Below are 16,650 nucleotides of genomic sequence, written 5' to 3'. Positions count from 1 at the left end.
AAAGAGGTACATTTGGCCTCCTCCCATTTTAAAAAAGTCTTTAAAGACCTGCTTATTTCAATCTGTCTCTGGTTAAAGAGGGTGGGCTAGATTTTAAATCAATACTGCTCTTGGTTTTAAATTGTTTTAAAAATTATGATACTGTATATTGAAATGCTGGTATGAAGTGTTGCTCTTTTATTTTTAAGGTTTTAGTTACTGGTGTAAAGTTTTTATGCTAACTGTACATAGCATTGGAAAAACTTTGTGTTTTGAAAGGTGACATAGAAATCCTTGAGTAGATATCTTTTTCTTTTTTTTCAATAGCTGGCTGAGAGAATAGTTGTCCCACTGTTTTGAAGGAACCTCTAGATTATTGAAGATTTAGGATGTTTTGAAAATCTGTGATGCACTATTACTAGCAACTGAGAAGACTTAAGGATGGAAATTCACCTGGCATCTTATATAGATCCATGTATTTATGCTGATGTGACTAACAAATTACAAACAAATATGACCAATTCTGATGGCTTTTCTGTTTTTCTTTTTTTTGGAAAAACCTTTTAATAGTTTTTAATAGTATAATACATTTCTAGCAACATCTACATGATGTTGTCATAATTCTTCTTGGAGTTTGGATTTATGTATTTATTTGAGTTGAGTATTTTCTTTTGGTGGCTTAACCTAATTCTGTGCCAGACCCAGGTTCCTCTTCCGCCTCAGCCCCCAGCCATAAGCTTATGCTAGACACATCTAAGCAAGAAGTGGCATTCCATCAAGCAGCAGCTTTTGCAAGGGTGTAGCCATGGGGCTGGGAGTGGGGGAAGAGGGCTAAATCCCTTAGGGATATTCCAGGCCCCCTCCTGAATTTTCAGCTATCTTTAAAAAAATTCTCTAGCACTTTTACTTGTGGAAATACAAGGAAATGTGTGCAGGCAGTATTCTGCCCCATTACTCACTAAGACATAAATGTGCTCCCACCTTCCAATGTTGTTGTCAATGACTACAAAGGGCCTTATTTTAAAATTGTATAAAATTTTAATTTATTAAGAGTTAATGCAATTAAGGGAGCAGTCCTATGGCCGCTAGTCTGCGGCTAGACGGCCATAGGATATCTGGTTTTCTGGGAACCGGCCTCAGGGCCCATGCTCCGAGGTCGGTTCCCAGAGAACTGACCGCCCTGCACTTCCGTGCTGCCTCAGAGGCAGCACTGAACTGCCCTGTGCTCCGCGCTCGCAAGAGGAGTGCAGAGTGGCTGAAATGGGGCGTTCGCGGAGGGCATTCTGGGGCAGAGAGGGCAGAAATGCCTGTACGACACATCCAGTGTGTTGTATGGCAGCTGTTGGCTGTCTAGCCAAAAATGCAGGGCAGGAGAAGCGTGGAGGGAACTATCCCCTCCGTGCTTCTCCTGCCCTGCAATGGATAGGTGGTCGCCTCCAAGTTTGGAGGTGGCCGCCCATCTGCATAGGATTGCACCCTAAATCACTTGAAACATATTAGCCCACAGTCAGAGCAGTTGGACAGTGGAACCTGACTGTTAGAGCAATATGGCAATGGAACCAATTACCTAGGGAGGTAGTGGGCTCTCCCACACTGGAGGCGTTCAAGATGAAGCTGGACTGCCATTTGTCAGAGATGCTTTGACTTGGACTCTTGCATTGACCAGGGGGTTGGACTCAATGGTCTTATAGGTAGGGATGGCAGAGAATTCCGCCACGGATCACAGTGAGGCCGAATGCCAGTGCATTCGGCTCCCTGAACTCCGTGGCGGAACAGCCTGCCCCCCCACGGATCCCCCCCGGGACGAGACTCACCTGGGGCGGATCTTCCGGGCGGCGGTGGCTCCGGCGGCGGCGACTGGTCCTCCGACTGGCTGCCGCTGCCGCCATTTCCACTCTTGTAAAAAAAAAAAAAAAGACGTGATAGGCTACGTAAAGATTTACGTAGCCTATCATGGCTAGGTTTTTAAAAAAACACACACAACGTGATAGGCTACGTAAATCTTTACGTAGCCTATCATGGCTGGGTGGGTTTAAAAAAAACCAAAAACCCGCGTATGCAAATGGCGGTGGCTACGGCCGCCGCCATTTGCGTTCCTTATTTTTGCCCGTCTTAGTCTACGTAAATATTTATGTAGACTATGACGGCGAAAATAAAGGGGAACGCAAATAGCGTAGCAGGCGCTATTTGCGTCCCTTTTTGATTCCCCGTTTTAACCTACGTAAATATTTACGTAGGCTAAAATGGGGAATCAAAAAGGGACGCAAATAGCACCCGCTACGCTATTTGCGTTCCCCTTTATTTTCGCTGTCATAGTCTATGTAAATATTTACGTAGATTAAGAGGGCAAAAATAAGGAACGCAAATGGCGGCGGCCATAGCCACCACCATTTGCATACGCGGGTTTTTTTGTTTTTGTTTTACCCAGAGCCCTCCGTGGCCGGAAATCTGGCTGCGGATGGCTCTGGCCTGGCTGGGCCTAGCCGGCTGCTCCGCGGAGCTGCCGCGGAGCACAGCCGGCCACGGAGGATTCCAGGGGGGAGGAACGGAGCGCCTCCCCCCCCATCGAGGATTCCGGGGGGAGGGACGGAACGCCTCCCCCCCACCATCAACATAATCCGCGGAAAGGTAAGTGACTTTCGTACATCCCTACTTACAGGCCACTTCCAACCCTACTATTCTATGATTCTATGAACCAACTCCCTAGGAAGGTGATGAAGCAAAGACTGGGCAGCCATCTCTCAGGGATGCTTTAAACTGGATTCCAGCATTGAGCAGGAGGATGGACTCGATGGCCTAAATGGCCCTTCTATGATTCCATATGTATTAAGTTTCTGGTTGTTCTATATCTACCCCCACCCACCCAATATACCTTCAGGCCCACCCTCACCACAAAATGTATGGTTTTGAGTACTTTTTTTTTTTTTAAGAGATGAGTGGCCAGAACCTGTTACGTGTTCCCCGGTTAATATATCTATATTAAACCACTACCCTTTTTCTAATGATAAATTGTGATTATTTATATGCCTAAGTATATGCCACAACTTCAGCCTTATATAAGGATACTGTACTTCCCCCTGTTGGAAAACTGTGGGATATAAATTAGAAAGTGCCCTGAAAAGGAATTTTGCTATATACTGCATAGCTCTCAAAACATCTGTAAGTGGTCCTCCTCATTTAGGGTTCTTCATGGCTGGATGACCTCAGTAGTTAGGTCCAAGGTGACAAGAACATCTAACCCCAATGTTTATATTACTTCAGCTGCTGCCTGTATGCTTGCTTCTGGCCTGGACTCTGCTTTACTCTTCCTCTGTTGTATTGTGTCCACAGGGGTATTGGCTAGAATACTCCTTTGGCTCAGAACAGGCCTCCTTAAAAAGGCCCATATGTGAGGTTTATCTGTTTCAAATGACAGATTATCTGATGAACTTCTTCACAAGATTATAGCTGACCTGATAAGAAAAAAATAAGGTTGCCTCCCTTCTGCATCTCCAAAGTCTTCCTTTTGTCCTTGAGCAATGCTTTCACAGAGTAGTCCCTCACGGAAGAAAGAAACTTTCAAGGAGATAGTATGCCACATCAGGGACTCTGAGTGTCTGTTCACTGAAGAAATTATGCCTCTTTTTTGGCAGATATGGGGATCCAAGTGCATTGGATGCAGACATGTTCTATAAGAAGAGGTCCAGAGGACTCTTGTGTGCCTTAAGATAGAAATGGAGCATGTTTGCATAACCTTAATTGCCTCACACTGGCATTTCAGGGTCTAGTTTCCCAAGTTGTTGGACCTGACTGTTGCAGTTTTTCTCAAGGTACTTTGAACACACATTCATGGCTTTCTGAGGGAAGTGAATGTCAAACCACATCCAACATACTTAGGGGGGCTGTTCACACAACACGCTAACCCACACTCAGTGATTGAGTGTGGGTTCTTCTGAACCATGGGTTGTTTGTTGAACCATGGGTTAGCGTGTTGTCTGAACGCAATCAGGGTGGTTTCTTTTCGCGAACAAACCACTTTGAAAACCCATGGTTTGTTGTTGGGTTCAGGGTGGTTAAGAAGCCACACTGCATGGTTAACAAGCCACCCTGGCTGCATTTAAACAACACGATAACCCACCCTGCGGAAAACGTGCTGCGTTCAGGCAACACACTAATCCACAGTTAGCTTGTTTTGTGAACAGCCCCAGAATGTCCATCCTCAGTCTAAGGACTTTGACACTAACTCAGGGTCCCATAGTTGATCCCATCCTACTGTTTTTGTACTTGACTTCATGGCTTCTGAATGGGAAGTGTACAGAGCCTTAGGAAACTCTGACAAGGTGGTTAATAGTTTTTCAACTGCATATAAACAATCCACCAAAATAATTTATTATTGTGGCTGCAAAAAAGGCAAATGCTATTTTGGGCTGCATTAATAGAAGCATAGCTTCCAAATCCCGGGAAGTACTAGTTGCCCTTTACTCAGCACTGGTTAGGCCTCATCTGGAGTACTGTGCCTCTGTGCCTCATCTGGTGCCTCTTCTGGGCACCACATTTTAAGAAGGATGCAGACAAACAAGAGAGGATTCAGAGGAGGGCAACAAAGATGATCAGGGGACTGGAAACAAAGCCCTATGAAAAGAGACTGAAAGAACTGGGCATGTTTAGCCTTGAGAACAGAAGACTGAGGGGAGATATGATAGCGCTGTTCAAGTACTTGAAAGGTTGTCACAGAGAGGAAGGCCAGGATCTCTTCTCAACCATCCCAGAGTGCAGGACACGGAGTAATGGGATCAAGTTACAGGAAGCCAGATTCTGGCTGATCATCAGGAAAAGCTTCCTGACTGTTAGAGCAATATGACAATGGAACCAATTCCCTAGGGAGGTAGTGGGCTCTCCCATACTGGAGGCATTCAAGACGAGGCTGGACAGCCATCTGTCAGGGATGCTCTGACTTGGGTTCCTGCGCTGAGCAGGGGGTTGGACTCGATGGCCTTGTAGGCCCCTTCCAACCCTATGATTCTGTGATGTGTTGAAAACTTTTGTGTAGTGGTGGCAGCTTCAGTGTCCACCCTACTAAGTCCAAGTTCCAACATGTCTTGGAATTTTTGCAGGAGAGGTTCAATAAAGGTTGCTGAACACTCAAAAATACAAGATGTAACTGTAGCAAGTATTCTGTTGAAAACAGCCACAGGGAATTTCCATATATCCTCTTCTTTTGATGTTTTATGGTTAATGCACTAATTTTACCCTCACAAGTTCACCTCTTGGAATTTGAATTTGAAGGCACTAACTTAGGTTTCCTTGAGTAATTATGTGTTTTCCTCCTATTTTCTATACCTTAAAATTGTCTTCGTAATTGCTATTACCACTCCCAAGAGGGTGTCCTACCCGAGTGCACTGTCAAGTCATCCTTGTTGAAAATACAAAAAATGGCTGGAACTGTTTTCTCCTGTCCTGATTTGGGCTTTAAGCAGTAGTGAACCTTACTTATTTTTATTTAATTCTATTTATAACCTGCCCTTCACAAGAATCCCAGGGCAGGTAACAATATTAAAACAATAAAATACATCTAAGAAAACCAATAACAATCAGCTGTGAGAAACAAATACATAACAGAGATTCAGGCATATTCATTGACCACTCATAAATGGTCCGGTAAACATATTACTTGTTTACCTTATATATTCTGTTCCTGTTAAGTATAAAATAAACCCAACTTCTCTTTTTGAGAGAAGTCCACAACTGTACTGTTTTTAGACAGAATCCACGTTGGTAGGATTTGAACACATACACACACACACACACACACACACACACACAGAAGCACGTGGGAAAGTCCAAGATTAACAAAGGTTTACAAGTCCAAGATTCATTCTTTGTTTCATTATGAGGAATTGATATTGTCTTCATTTTGCCTTTGCATCTGCAGGAAAAGGTCTGACATACACATGATCTTTAGAGAACACTTTAAGTCCCTCCTACCCACCACCCCGGTAGGACTGCCCCGTTTAGGGTCCATTCAGCACAGTTTACTATCTGTGGAAGTGAAAACAGGAGAAAAAAGGCTTCTGCAGTCTCTGTTTCTAAATGGATCAGGTATGTGCAATACTGGAAGCATATGGAAGTATGGAAACTCCTCCAGTGCACATCACAGCCCCTTCATCCCCGGGGCAGTGACATCTTGGCAGGTACATTCTAGGACAGTTTGGGAGGAATGCACATGGCAGTAACCCATGCTTTCATAAGCCTTTGGTTGCAAGGGGCTGCAGGCAGTTTGGATTAATTCTTCATTTCTGATGCAATTGGAAATCATTGCGTCAGTTTGGTGGTCTGGCAGTGGTTACGGGAGTTGGTCTCCCTCGCTGGAATTAATGCATCAGCTCAACCTGAATGAACTTTGTAAATAGCCGGGATATTACTTTTGAGTTCCAGCTATTATATCTCAGACACATAGAAATGATATTCTTTGTCTATTCATGATTAAGTTTAATATTTAACATTTTACTTTTTTATTTAGGTCAATAACATTGGGAAACTGAAAGATTTTCTTCTACAGCATAGGAAAGATTACATTAATGCCTATAGGTAAGTGTTGTAATAGAAGTATCGGGAATGGGGCAAGTCGGTGGTGGAGGAGTAGGAAATGGCATGCAAAGACTGATGCCATATCCTTTTTTTAAAAAGCTCTCAGACCGAATTCCTAGTCTGATTATTGAACATAGTGGGCATATCCGCTCATGGTGTAAGAATGTTAAATTGGTTTTCCCTGGAACAGGAAACAGAAAGGATACACTAACAAAGAAAGTGGTGTTTGGTTATCGGAAAGAATTTTTGAATTCTGTCTGTTCTGACGGATTGAGATAGCTGCTGGCACGTGGAGTTGTTCTAGCTTCCACCCCCTGTCAGTGTACTGGGAAGGTGTTGCCACCAGCTCCATGTAAGAAAATTTGAAACTCTAAGACCAGAGCTACCTTTGGGAATAAGCTAATTAAACGCTGGACAAGGGATTGGGGAATCATAGAATCATAGAATAGTAGGGTTGGAAGGGGCCTACAAGGCCATCGAGTCCAACCCCCTGCTCAATGCAGGAATCCAAGTCAGAGCATCCCTGACAAATGGCTGTCCAGCCTCATCTTGAAGGCCTCCAGTGTGGGAGAGCCCACCACCTCCCCAGGTCATTGGTTCCATTGTCGTATTGCTCTTACAGTCAGGAAGTTTTTCCTGATGTTCAGCTGGAATCTGGCTTCCTGTAACTTGAGCCCATTATTCCGTGTCCTGCACTCTAGGATGATCAAGAAGAGATCCTGGCCTTCTTCTCTGTGACAACCTTTCAAGTACTTGAAGAGTGCTATCATATCTCCCCTCAGTCTTCTCAAGGCTAAACATGCCCAGTTCTTTGAGTCTCTCTTCATAGGGCTTTGTTTCCAGTCCCCTGATCATCTTTGTTGCCCTCCTCTGAACCCTCTCCAGTTTGTCTGCATCCTTCTTAAAGTGTGGTGCCCAGAACTGGACACAGTACTCCAGATGAGGCCTAACCAGTGCTGAGTAGAGGGGAACTAGTACTTCCCGGGATTTGGAAGCGATGCTTCTATGAATGCAGCCCAAAATAGCATTTGCCTTTTTTGCAGCCACATCACATTGTTGGCTCATATTCAGCTTGTGATCGACAACAATGCCAAGATCCTTCTCGCTTGTAGTGTGGTTGAGCCACGTATCCCCCATCTTGTAACTGTGCATTTGGTTTCTTTTTCCTAGGTGCAGAACTTGGCATTTGTCCCTATTAAATGTCATTCTGTTGTTTTCTGCCCAGCGCTCCAGTCTATCCAGATCACTTTGAATTTTGTTTCTGTCTTTCAAAGTATTAGCTATCCCTCCCAATTTTGTGTCATCTGCAAATTTGATCAGCATTCCCTGCACCTCCTCCTCCAAGTCATTAATAAAAATGTTGAAGAGCACTGGGCCCAGGACTGAGCCCTGCGGTACCCCACTCGTTACCTCTCCCCAGTTTGAGAAGGTCCCATTGATAAGCACTCTTTGAGTCCGATTCTGTAGCCAACTGTGGATCCACCGGATCGTTGTTTCATCTAGCCCACTTTGAGCTAGTTTGCTCATCAGGATATCATGGGGCACTTTGTCGAAAGCTTTGCTGAAGTCGAGGTATATGATGTCTACAGCGTTCCCATGGTCTACAAGGGAGGTTACTTGATCAAAAAATGAGATCAGATTTGTCTGGCAGGACAAAGGAGTAATCACGGCATTGTTGTCAAGGTGCTTCCAGATGGATTGCTTTATGATCTGCTCCAGAATTTTCCCAGGGATTGATGTCAGACTGACTGGTCTGTAGTTCCCAGGTTCCTCCTTTTTACCCTTTTAGGGACAACGTTAGCCCTCCTCCAGTCATCTGGCACTTCCCCCGTCCTCCATGATTTCTCAAAGAGAATAGACAGCGGTTCTGAGAGTTCTTCTGCCAGTTTCTTTATGACTCTAGGATGCAGTTCATCTGGCCCTGGAGATTTGAATTCATTCAAAGTAATGAGGTGTTCCTTGACCATATGCCTGTCGATCTCAAGCTGCAATCCTGCCCCTTCAGCCTGTACTTCGCCTTTGCCAGGGGGGTCATAGACCCTCTTTTGGGAGAAGACTGAGCCAAAGTAGGAATTGAGCACCTCTGCCTTTTCTTTGTCATCTGTTATCGTTTTGCCATCCTTATTTAATAGCTGAGCCACCATTTCTTTCCTCTGTCTTTTACTATGCACGTAGCTGAAGAAAGCCTTTTTGTTGTTTTTAACATCCCTTGCTAACCTCAGCTCATTCTCAGCTTTAGCCTTCCTGACGCCATCCCTGCAATTCTGTGCTATCTGCCTGTACTCTTCCTTTGTTAATTGGCCTTCTTTCCACTTCCTATATGTGTCTTTTTTTGTTTTCAGGTCATCCCTAAGCTTTTTGTGAAGCCACATTGGCTTCTTCTGTTGTCTTCCACCTTTTCTTCTTGTTGGAATTGCTTGTGATTGTGCCTTGAGAATTTCCTTTTTTAAAAGCTCCCACCCATCTTGGACTCCTTTTCTCACTAACATCGCTTGCCATGGGACCTTACTGATCATTGTTCTGAGTTTATGAAAATCAGCTTTCCTAAAATCCAGGGTACGCGTTTGACTACACTTGGCTTTTGCTTCCCTTAGAACCAAGAACTCAAGTACAACATGGTCGCTTTCCCCCAGAGTTCCTGTAACTGCTACTTTATCCACTAAGTCATCTCTGTTGGTTAGGATCAAGTCAAGGATAGCCGATCCTCTAGTTCCTTCCTCTGCTTTCTGTAGGAGGAAGTTATCCGCCACACAAGTCAGGAATATCCTGGAGGGGCCATGTTTTGCAGAATTTGTCTCCCAACAAATATTGGGGAAATTGAAGTCCCCCATTACTACTACATCATGCTTCCTAAAACATTGGCTATTTGCTTTTCAAAAGTTTCATCCTTGTGTTCTCCTTGATTGGGTGGCCGGTAGTAGACTCCGACCACCAGGTTCCTTTTATTCTTTGCTCCATTTATTTCAATCCAGATGCTCTCGATGGGGCTACCAAGCTCCTCCTCCTGTATTTCTGTGCAGAGATAGGTATTTTTCACATACAGTGCAACCCCACCTCCCTTTCTGTTCCTCCTGTTCTTTTTGAACAAGTTATATCCTTCAATTGCTGTATTCCAGTCATGAGAGTCATCCCACCAAGACTCAGTTATACCTATCAGGTCATAATTTCCCTCTTGTATTAAGAGTTCAAGTTTGTTCTGTTTGTTTCCCATACTCTGGGCATTAGTATGTAGACATCGAAGACCATGTGCTTCATGGTCTGGCTTTCTTCCTACATGTGTCTGAAGACTATTATTGGGCACTATCAGAGCTGTTCTCTCCATTACAGTGCATGCGCCTATGTCCATTGTTACCCCCAACATTACATCTCCCTTCCCCGTAGGATTCAGTTTAAAGCCCTCCTGATGAAGTTCTTCATGCTGTGGCCAAACACATTCTTCCCAGCCTTTGTGAGGTGCAACCCATCCCTAGCCAACAGCCATCTTCCAGGAAGTATAGCCCGTGGTCCCAGAATCCAAATCTCTCTCGTCGGCACCACCTTCGTAGCCAGTCATTCACCCGGAGTATTTTTCGTTCCCTTTCTATCCCTCTTCTAACTACTGGAAGGATGGATGAGAAAACTATCTGGGCCCCAAAGTTCTTGAGTTTCCTTCCCAAAGCTTCAAAGTCTGACGTGATCTCTTCGTAGCTCCACTTGGCGGTATCATTTGTTCCCACATGGATGAGAAGAAAGGGATACCTGTCAGTGGGCTTTATGAGTGCAGGCAGCCTTTCAGTCACGTCTCTAATCTGTCCTCCCGGGAGACAACATACCTGGCGAGTCCATGGGTCTTCGCGACATACTTGGGTCTCGATCCCACGCAGCAAGGAGTCTCCCACTACTACCACTCTTCTCTTCTTCTTCTTGTAGGCCTGGGTTTCATCGCCTCTGTTTGACTGACCTTTAGCCTCTTGCTCACTCTCATGCAGGTTCCCCTATGATTCTTCCTCTTCAGGCTGTCCTCCAGTCTCATCCGCAAGTACCTGGAATCGGTTCCACAGCTCCACTGCTTCCACTGGTGCAGAGTGGCGTCTAGTTCTTCTTCTCCTAACTGTCACCCTTTTCCAAGGAGTATCCTCTATTCCATTTTTCTTCACCTCAGCATTTCCCACTGCCTCATCTTCCTGTTGCTCTTCAAGCTTCTGGTCTGCCCTTTGCTGCTGTAGTTCCCCCATTCTGTCCAAGAACTCTTCGTGTTCTCTTATTCCCCAGAGGGTCGACAGTCGCCGCTCCAGTCCACTTACTTTTTCCTCCAGCAGCGTGATCAACTTGCACTTGTTGCAGGTGTAGGCCATGTTGTTCTCAGGCAAGAAAACAAACATTGCACACACCTTGCAGGTCACCACCACTGGAGAGTCTTGTCCTTCCATAGCCTCTTTTCCCTTTTTATTCATTTATTTATTTATTAAATTTATTAATCGCCCATCTGACTGGTCACCCAGCTACTCTGGGCGATGTACAACCCCCATAAAACAATTTAAAACAATAAAATTTTACCATATTTTTTTTTTTTTAAAATACCCTAACCCACCCCAAATGCCTGCCTGAACAACCACTTTTTTAATGCACGACGGAAGCTCATTAAAGAGGGGGCATGACGGAGTTCCCTAGGGAGGGAGTTCCACAGAGTGGGGGCCACCACAGAGAAGGCCCTCTCCCTCGTCCCCACCAGTCTAGCTGTCCTGGCTGATGGGACAGAGAGAAGGCCATCTGAGGCTGATCTTGTTAAGCGGCCTGTCTGGTGTTGCTGGAGGCGCTCCTTAAGATAGGCTGGGCCAGAACCATATAGGGTTTTAAAGGTCAAAACCAACACCTTGAATTTGGCCCGCAAAACAACTGGTAACCAGTGCAACTCCTTCAGCACTGGAGTGATGTGATCTTTTTGTGTCTAGCTTTGTGATTGTTCTAGGCTAGCCTGTGCCTGCTCCTCTACTCAGTAGAGGTTAAAAGCAGAGTCCCACTGGTGTGAAAGTGTGTGTTACAAGACAAATAAATGGAAAAAAGTTAGTTAAAATAAAAAATAAAAATAATTAAAAAAAAATGTTAGGGGCCTCCCCCTCGACCTCCCCTGCCAAACTCCCCTGGCCAACTCCTGTTTGCTCCCCCTGTTCGCTCGCTCTGTTCGCTCACTCTCTGGGAGCTTGCCTGCTTCTGTAGTCCCTGGACCAGCTGGAGCAGCTTGCTCTGCTCTGCTCAGCTGGGAGGCGGGAAACAGACCGAACAACCAGTCTGACACACACACACACACACACACACCTCTACTACTGAGCAAGTTCTCAGCCCACCCCTTTTTCTGCTCCTTCCTGTAGCCTGTAGAGGAGCTGCCTGGCTCATGAGAAAAGGTTCTTTGAACTTGAAAGTTAATTTAGTCAAAACCCAGTGCCAATATAAAGAAAGGCTTATTAGGATCAGGGTAAGGAAATAGAAGGGAAATAGGAAATCAGACACAAAGGAGAGGGACAGCTGCCTGAAGTCTGAAGGGATAACCTGACAGATTGCATGGAAAAATATACCCCTTTTCGAAATTTGTGCACACCGAATCCCTCTTAATTCATTTTAGGAATGTGTTACAATGGTTAACGCCCACCACTAGGGGGCAGTGTTCATCTGCTAGAAATGAATGGTGTTTATTTTGTTAGTAGAGTGAGCTGTGTAGTACACTTGTTACAGTTGAAGTAAGAAAATGAAAGACATACATGTGGAATATGTTTCTTCAATGCTTATGTTGAAATCAGGGATGAGGGGTAGACAATAGGACCTGAAGGACTTTTAGAAAAAGCTTAGCGCATTAGCTTACATGAATTCTAATTCTGATAATCCTGCATAATTTTTGTAAAAAGAATACTGTTTCAGGTCCTCATTGTCAGGGACAGGGTTGAAAATACAATGGCAAAACTGGCTAAGGGGCAGAAATGCGAGTATTGGTTTAGGCTAGGGAGACTTGCACTGAAATCCCTGCTCAGTCATGAAACTCACTAAGTGCATGCCACAGTCTTCCTGCCTAGCATGCTTCGCTGGATTGTCTGAGAATAAAATGAGGCAATCCAATTCAACTGCCTTGTGCTGAAGGATTTGTTTTCTTCTTACAAGTCAACCCGCCCTGCCCCGCCCCCCACCCACACACACTTCTCTTAAGCCCCTCTTTGAATCCTTCTGTAAAGCTTCTCCTAAACTTCTGTTCTGCTGAATGCCTGACAGGTCGCTGTTACCTGATGTGAGCCTTCCCCAATCTGGTGCCCTCCAGATGTTTTGGACTTCAACTCTCATCAGCCCCAGCCAGCATGGCCGACAGTCAGGAATGCTGGGCCTTGTAATCCAAAGCACATGGAGGGCACCAGGTTGAGGGAGACCGTCCTACATCATTTCTACTCCTTTGTCAAGCCCTGTTTTCGGTTTTTGCCACTGGCCTATGCTTATCACCAGGATCAATCTTTCCCAACCTAGGCTCCCCAGATGTTATTTCCATCATCCCCAGCTAGCATGGCCAATGTTCAGAGATGATGGGAGTTGTAGTTCAGCAACATCTGATGAAATCATCCTAGGGAAAAGCTGAGCTTGTAAGCCTATTAGGTCAATAAGATGACCATTGCACAAATATGGTGTAATCATTTACCAATTTTTTAAAAAATCCTGCCCTCTTCCCCATATGGTAAATGGCATGCCACACATTTAGTAATTCTGTTGCAGAACCATTTATGTTGCAGAACTCAGAACGTTGTGGGAAATTTTCCTGCCCCCCCTCTCTCGGCGCGCTAGGCTAACAGCTACTTCTTCGGCCTTACACTCTCACGCTCCCACGCTTTGTTAAAAGCCAGACTGTCCCGCAACATTTTTCTAATTAACAGCCTCAGATCTTGTTCTTTTTTCTCTCTCAGCTCGACTTCGAGCTTTTTGCTGTTTTCTCTCTCTATTCTGAATCTTTTTTTTTTAAACCCTTTTCCTTCTTTGTTTGACATACATCTCAAGGGGGTGCAAGTCTTGAGCAGTAGACGAGCTTGCCTCCCCTTTTTTGTGAGAACACATCTTTTTAAGGGTCACCGCCGATTTTATTAGATCTTCTGCCCAACACTTCAATTCTTCAGTTTCTTTTATTAATGCTGATTAAGGTGTAAGAGGGGAACCTCCCGATCCCGTAGAGATGAAAGTCTCGGCAGACAATATCTGGGAGTTGAAGCCCGTAGCTGAAATCGGCGAATTACTGCCGGTGGGGCTTGGAACTGATGGCGACAGTTCTAAGTCAAAGCGAGGGGCAATGCCTCTGTAGGGGGGATGGCAGGGGCTCAGGAGCCACCAGATCTGGATCTCAACGGGGCGGTCTTACAGTAACATGGGCCCGTGGTGGAAGCAGGGCATAAGCAGGTGGAAACGCCGTTAGCTCTGCCAGATCTAAAGAGCAATTTATACTTAAATATTATTGGACTGTTATTTTGCACTTTTACTTGGCTAGGTGTGGTAAATGTATATGCTAGACAAAATGGGAGAGTTTGGGAATATATAAAAGACAGAGACTGGAAAATCATTCTTGGTTTTGAGTGGGAAATGATGTTTGAACTGATGCTGATGTAGGTAAACAGTTTTCCTAAGTGAAAAAGAAGCAACTAAAACTTTCTAAAGTGAGATTTACTAAATAGAGCTTTTCTTTAAAAAATAAAATTTAATACGTTGGCTATTTTTCCCAGCCATGTCATGTCTGAATATGTGCGAATGACAGACACTGAGCGAGATCAGATTGACCAAGATGCCCAAATATTTATGAGAACATGTGCTGATGCAATTCAGCAACTGAGAACAGAAGGTAAATTGATTAAAATAATATGCAATTTGAGCCATTTGTTTAAAGAGTTATCTGAAAAGTATAATTATTTATATCTTTTCATTTTAGCCCACAAGGACATCCATTCCCCACAAGTGAAGCAGCATAGAGAAGCTGTCTTGGATTTCATTGGAGACTATTTAAAAAGTATTGTTTTTTTCTTGAAATGTTGGTATTTGTGTTTATACTCTCTTGCAAGAATTGTTTTCTGTTTCCAACTTCAAAATAAAATTATGCTGTTGCCACCTTCATGATAGTATTTTCAGAAGTGCTTCTCCGTTCCATGTGCTGGACCAACTACAGATCAGAGCTGCAGGACCTTAATGTAAGGATAAGGCACCTTGAGCATCAATGGACACAAGTCTGTTGGCACTTAAAGTTGAAAAGTTGTAGAGCAGCTTTTAAACTGACTTTAGAAAGAAAGCAACCAGAAGCTGGGAATCATCCAGTTTTGGACAACTCATCAACACGTCTTCTGAAAATAATGAGACCATGAAAAACTTTACAATATTGTTGAAAAATTGCAGTTGATTTGACATTTGTAGAGGGAGAAAAGCCCTCAGTACATTAGCATTCACATTTAATAGTATTTCTGTTTTACTCCAGTACTAAAAAATGTATTAAGTACATCCAAATTCTTTATATATTTTATCCTGCCTTCTCTATATTGGTTAAAGTTTGACATTGACATACAGCTAATAACACACACACATTTGTTTCCCCATAATTTAATTGTCGGTATGTCCTTTCTTTGCCAATATTAGGCTACTAAGCACCTTGCTGCTGTTAATAACTGGAGTATTAATTTGGTTTCTGGTTGTGTATGAAACTCTTAGGATCTATTCACTTATACTATTCACTTAGGATCCAATGAAATTACAGTTCCAGTTATTTTTTTAAGTCAGGGATGTGGAACCTCTGGCCCATTGACCTAATCCTGCACACGGAAGTTCCACATTCAGCCTGCGAGGAAGCAGGGCTTGGAGGAATTCCCCCTGGAGGCATCCCTGCTGACTCTCTTGTCCGAGGCAAGAGATTTCTAGCTCATACTTTTAATCACTGTGCTTTATCCTTCGTGGACTGGTGACTAGTTAAGAATCAGAAAACAAGAATAAAGGTAGACTTCCATAATGAAAAGAAGTCAATAATCAGGTCTTGCTAGGAACTGTATTGAGACTGGTACTGTTTGAATATATTTATATATAATCTAGAGTCGAGAGTGAACAGTGCTGTAGCTATGTTTGCAAATGATACCAACCTTTTCAGGAAGTTTAAACACTAATTACACTGAGAAGAACCCTGGGAAACAGGGTTCTGTATTCTGTATTCAGCCAACAGAATAGCAAATGCTTCAACATAAGTGTAAAATGTGCAGTGGGACAAAAAATTCTAACCACTTTCCTGCTGAAGGACACCTAAATGAATAGTAACCACATAATAAAGAGATCCGAGGTTCGAAATATCATCTCATCAAGCTCAGCAATGTAAAACATATTTTTATGCTTGGGAGGATACCTCTGGGTTAACACAGACAAATGGCCATCATGGCCACCTTGTGAGCTTCCAAAGTGTGTCTGGGTGACCCCTGATGGAGTCAGAATGCTGGATTAAATTCATTCCAGCAGGTCTATCTTTATGCCCATGTATTCCATTTTTTCTCTTGTTTCCATGGCTTTTTATATATTTAACAGGAGTGTGTAAGCTGTATTCAGAACAAAGAGCCATTCGGGTCAAGCGAGTAGTTGATAAGAAAAGATTGTAAGTAATATTCCTTTTAAATCAAAGACTTGGATCTTGTTGTGCTTGGAATTCTAATAGAGTCTCCGTGCAAGCTAATGGTCACCCTGCCGTTTCAGAATATATATATTGGTCAGCTGAGCCTGTTTTTAGGTGTTGCTACTTAAGGGGCCGGTTCACATGTCATGGTAAGCCACCTTGGTTTAATTCACTTGTGGGGTGCTGTGGCATGCCCTGTCTGCCATTTCGAATATGTGAGCCACAGCAGGCATGCACAGTGACTTGTTATGTCATGCGAACCTGCACGGCAGAACCCTAACATGGGTTATGCAGCTCTGCCTGCATAAAATCAATTTGGATATCTTAGACAGGGCCAAGAAGGAGGTGTAGCTATCAGTTGCCTTGTAATGAGACATCCCTAGTGGCCAATTAGTGTGAGTAAACCTTCTCCAGCTTTCCTCTGGGGGAGGGGAGGGATGAGATAGAGCCAGATAGCTCCGTACAACCTACCAGGA

The 16,650-nt window shown here is 44.0% G+C and overlaps 1 protein-coding gene across 5 annotated transcripts in view; it reads left to right on the top strand.

Moving 5' to 3' along the window:
* STX18 (syntaxin 18) overlaps positions 1-16,650 on the top strand; it is a 67,786-nt gene that overhangs the window by 28,549 nt on the left and 22,587 nt on the right. For 4 of the 5 annotated variants that reach the window (XM_084857132.1, XM_084857133.1, XM_084857134.1 and 1 more), the window contains 4 exons: positions 6,479-6,546; positions 14,265-14,380; positions 14,468-14,545; positions 16,090-16,156. In XM_084857132.1, the coding sequence (XP_084713258.1) occupies positions 6,479-6,546; positions 14,265-14,380; positions 14,468-14,545; positions 16,090-16,156 (329 nt within the window). Of the gene's footprint in view, positions 1-5,890; positions 6,058-6,478; positions 6,547-14,264; positions 14,381-14,467; positions 14,546-16,089; positions 16,157-16,650 lie in introns of those variants that run through there. The other variant, XM_084857136.1, reaches the window with a different exon arrangement.

The sequence above is a fragment of the Heloderma suspectum genome, chromosome 5 (assembly GCF_057233095.1).
Source record: "Heloderma suspectum isolate Gila_16-S chromosome 5, 16-S_ref, whole genome shotgun sequence".
NCBI lineage: Eukaryota > Metazoa > Chordata > Lepidosauria > Squamata > Helodermatidae > Heloderma > Heloderma suspectum.
This window is presented reverse-complemented; position numbering and strand designations above follow the sequence as displayed.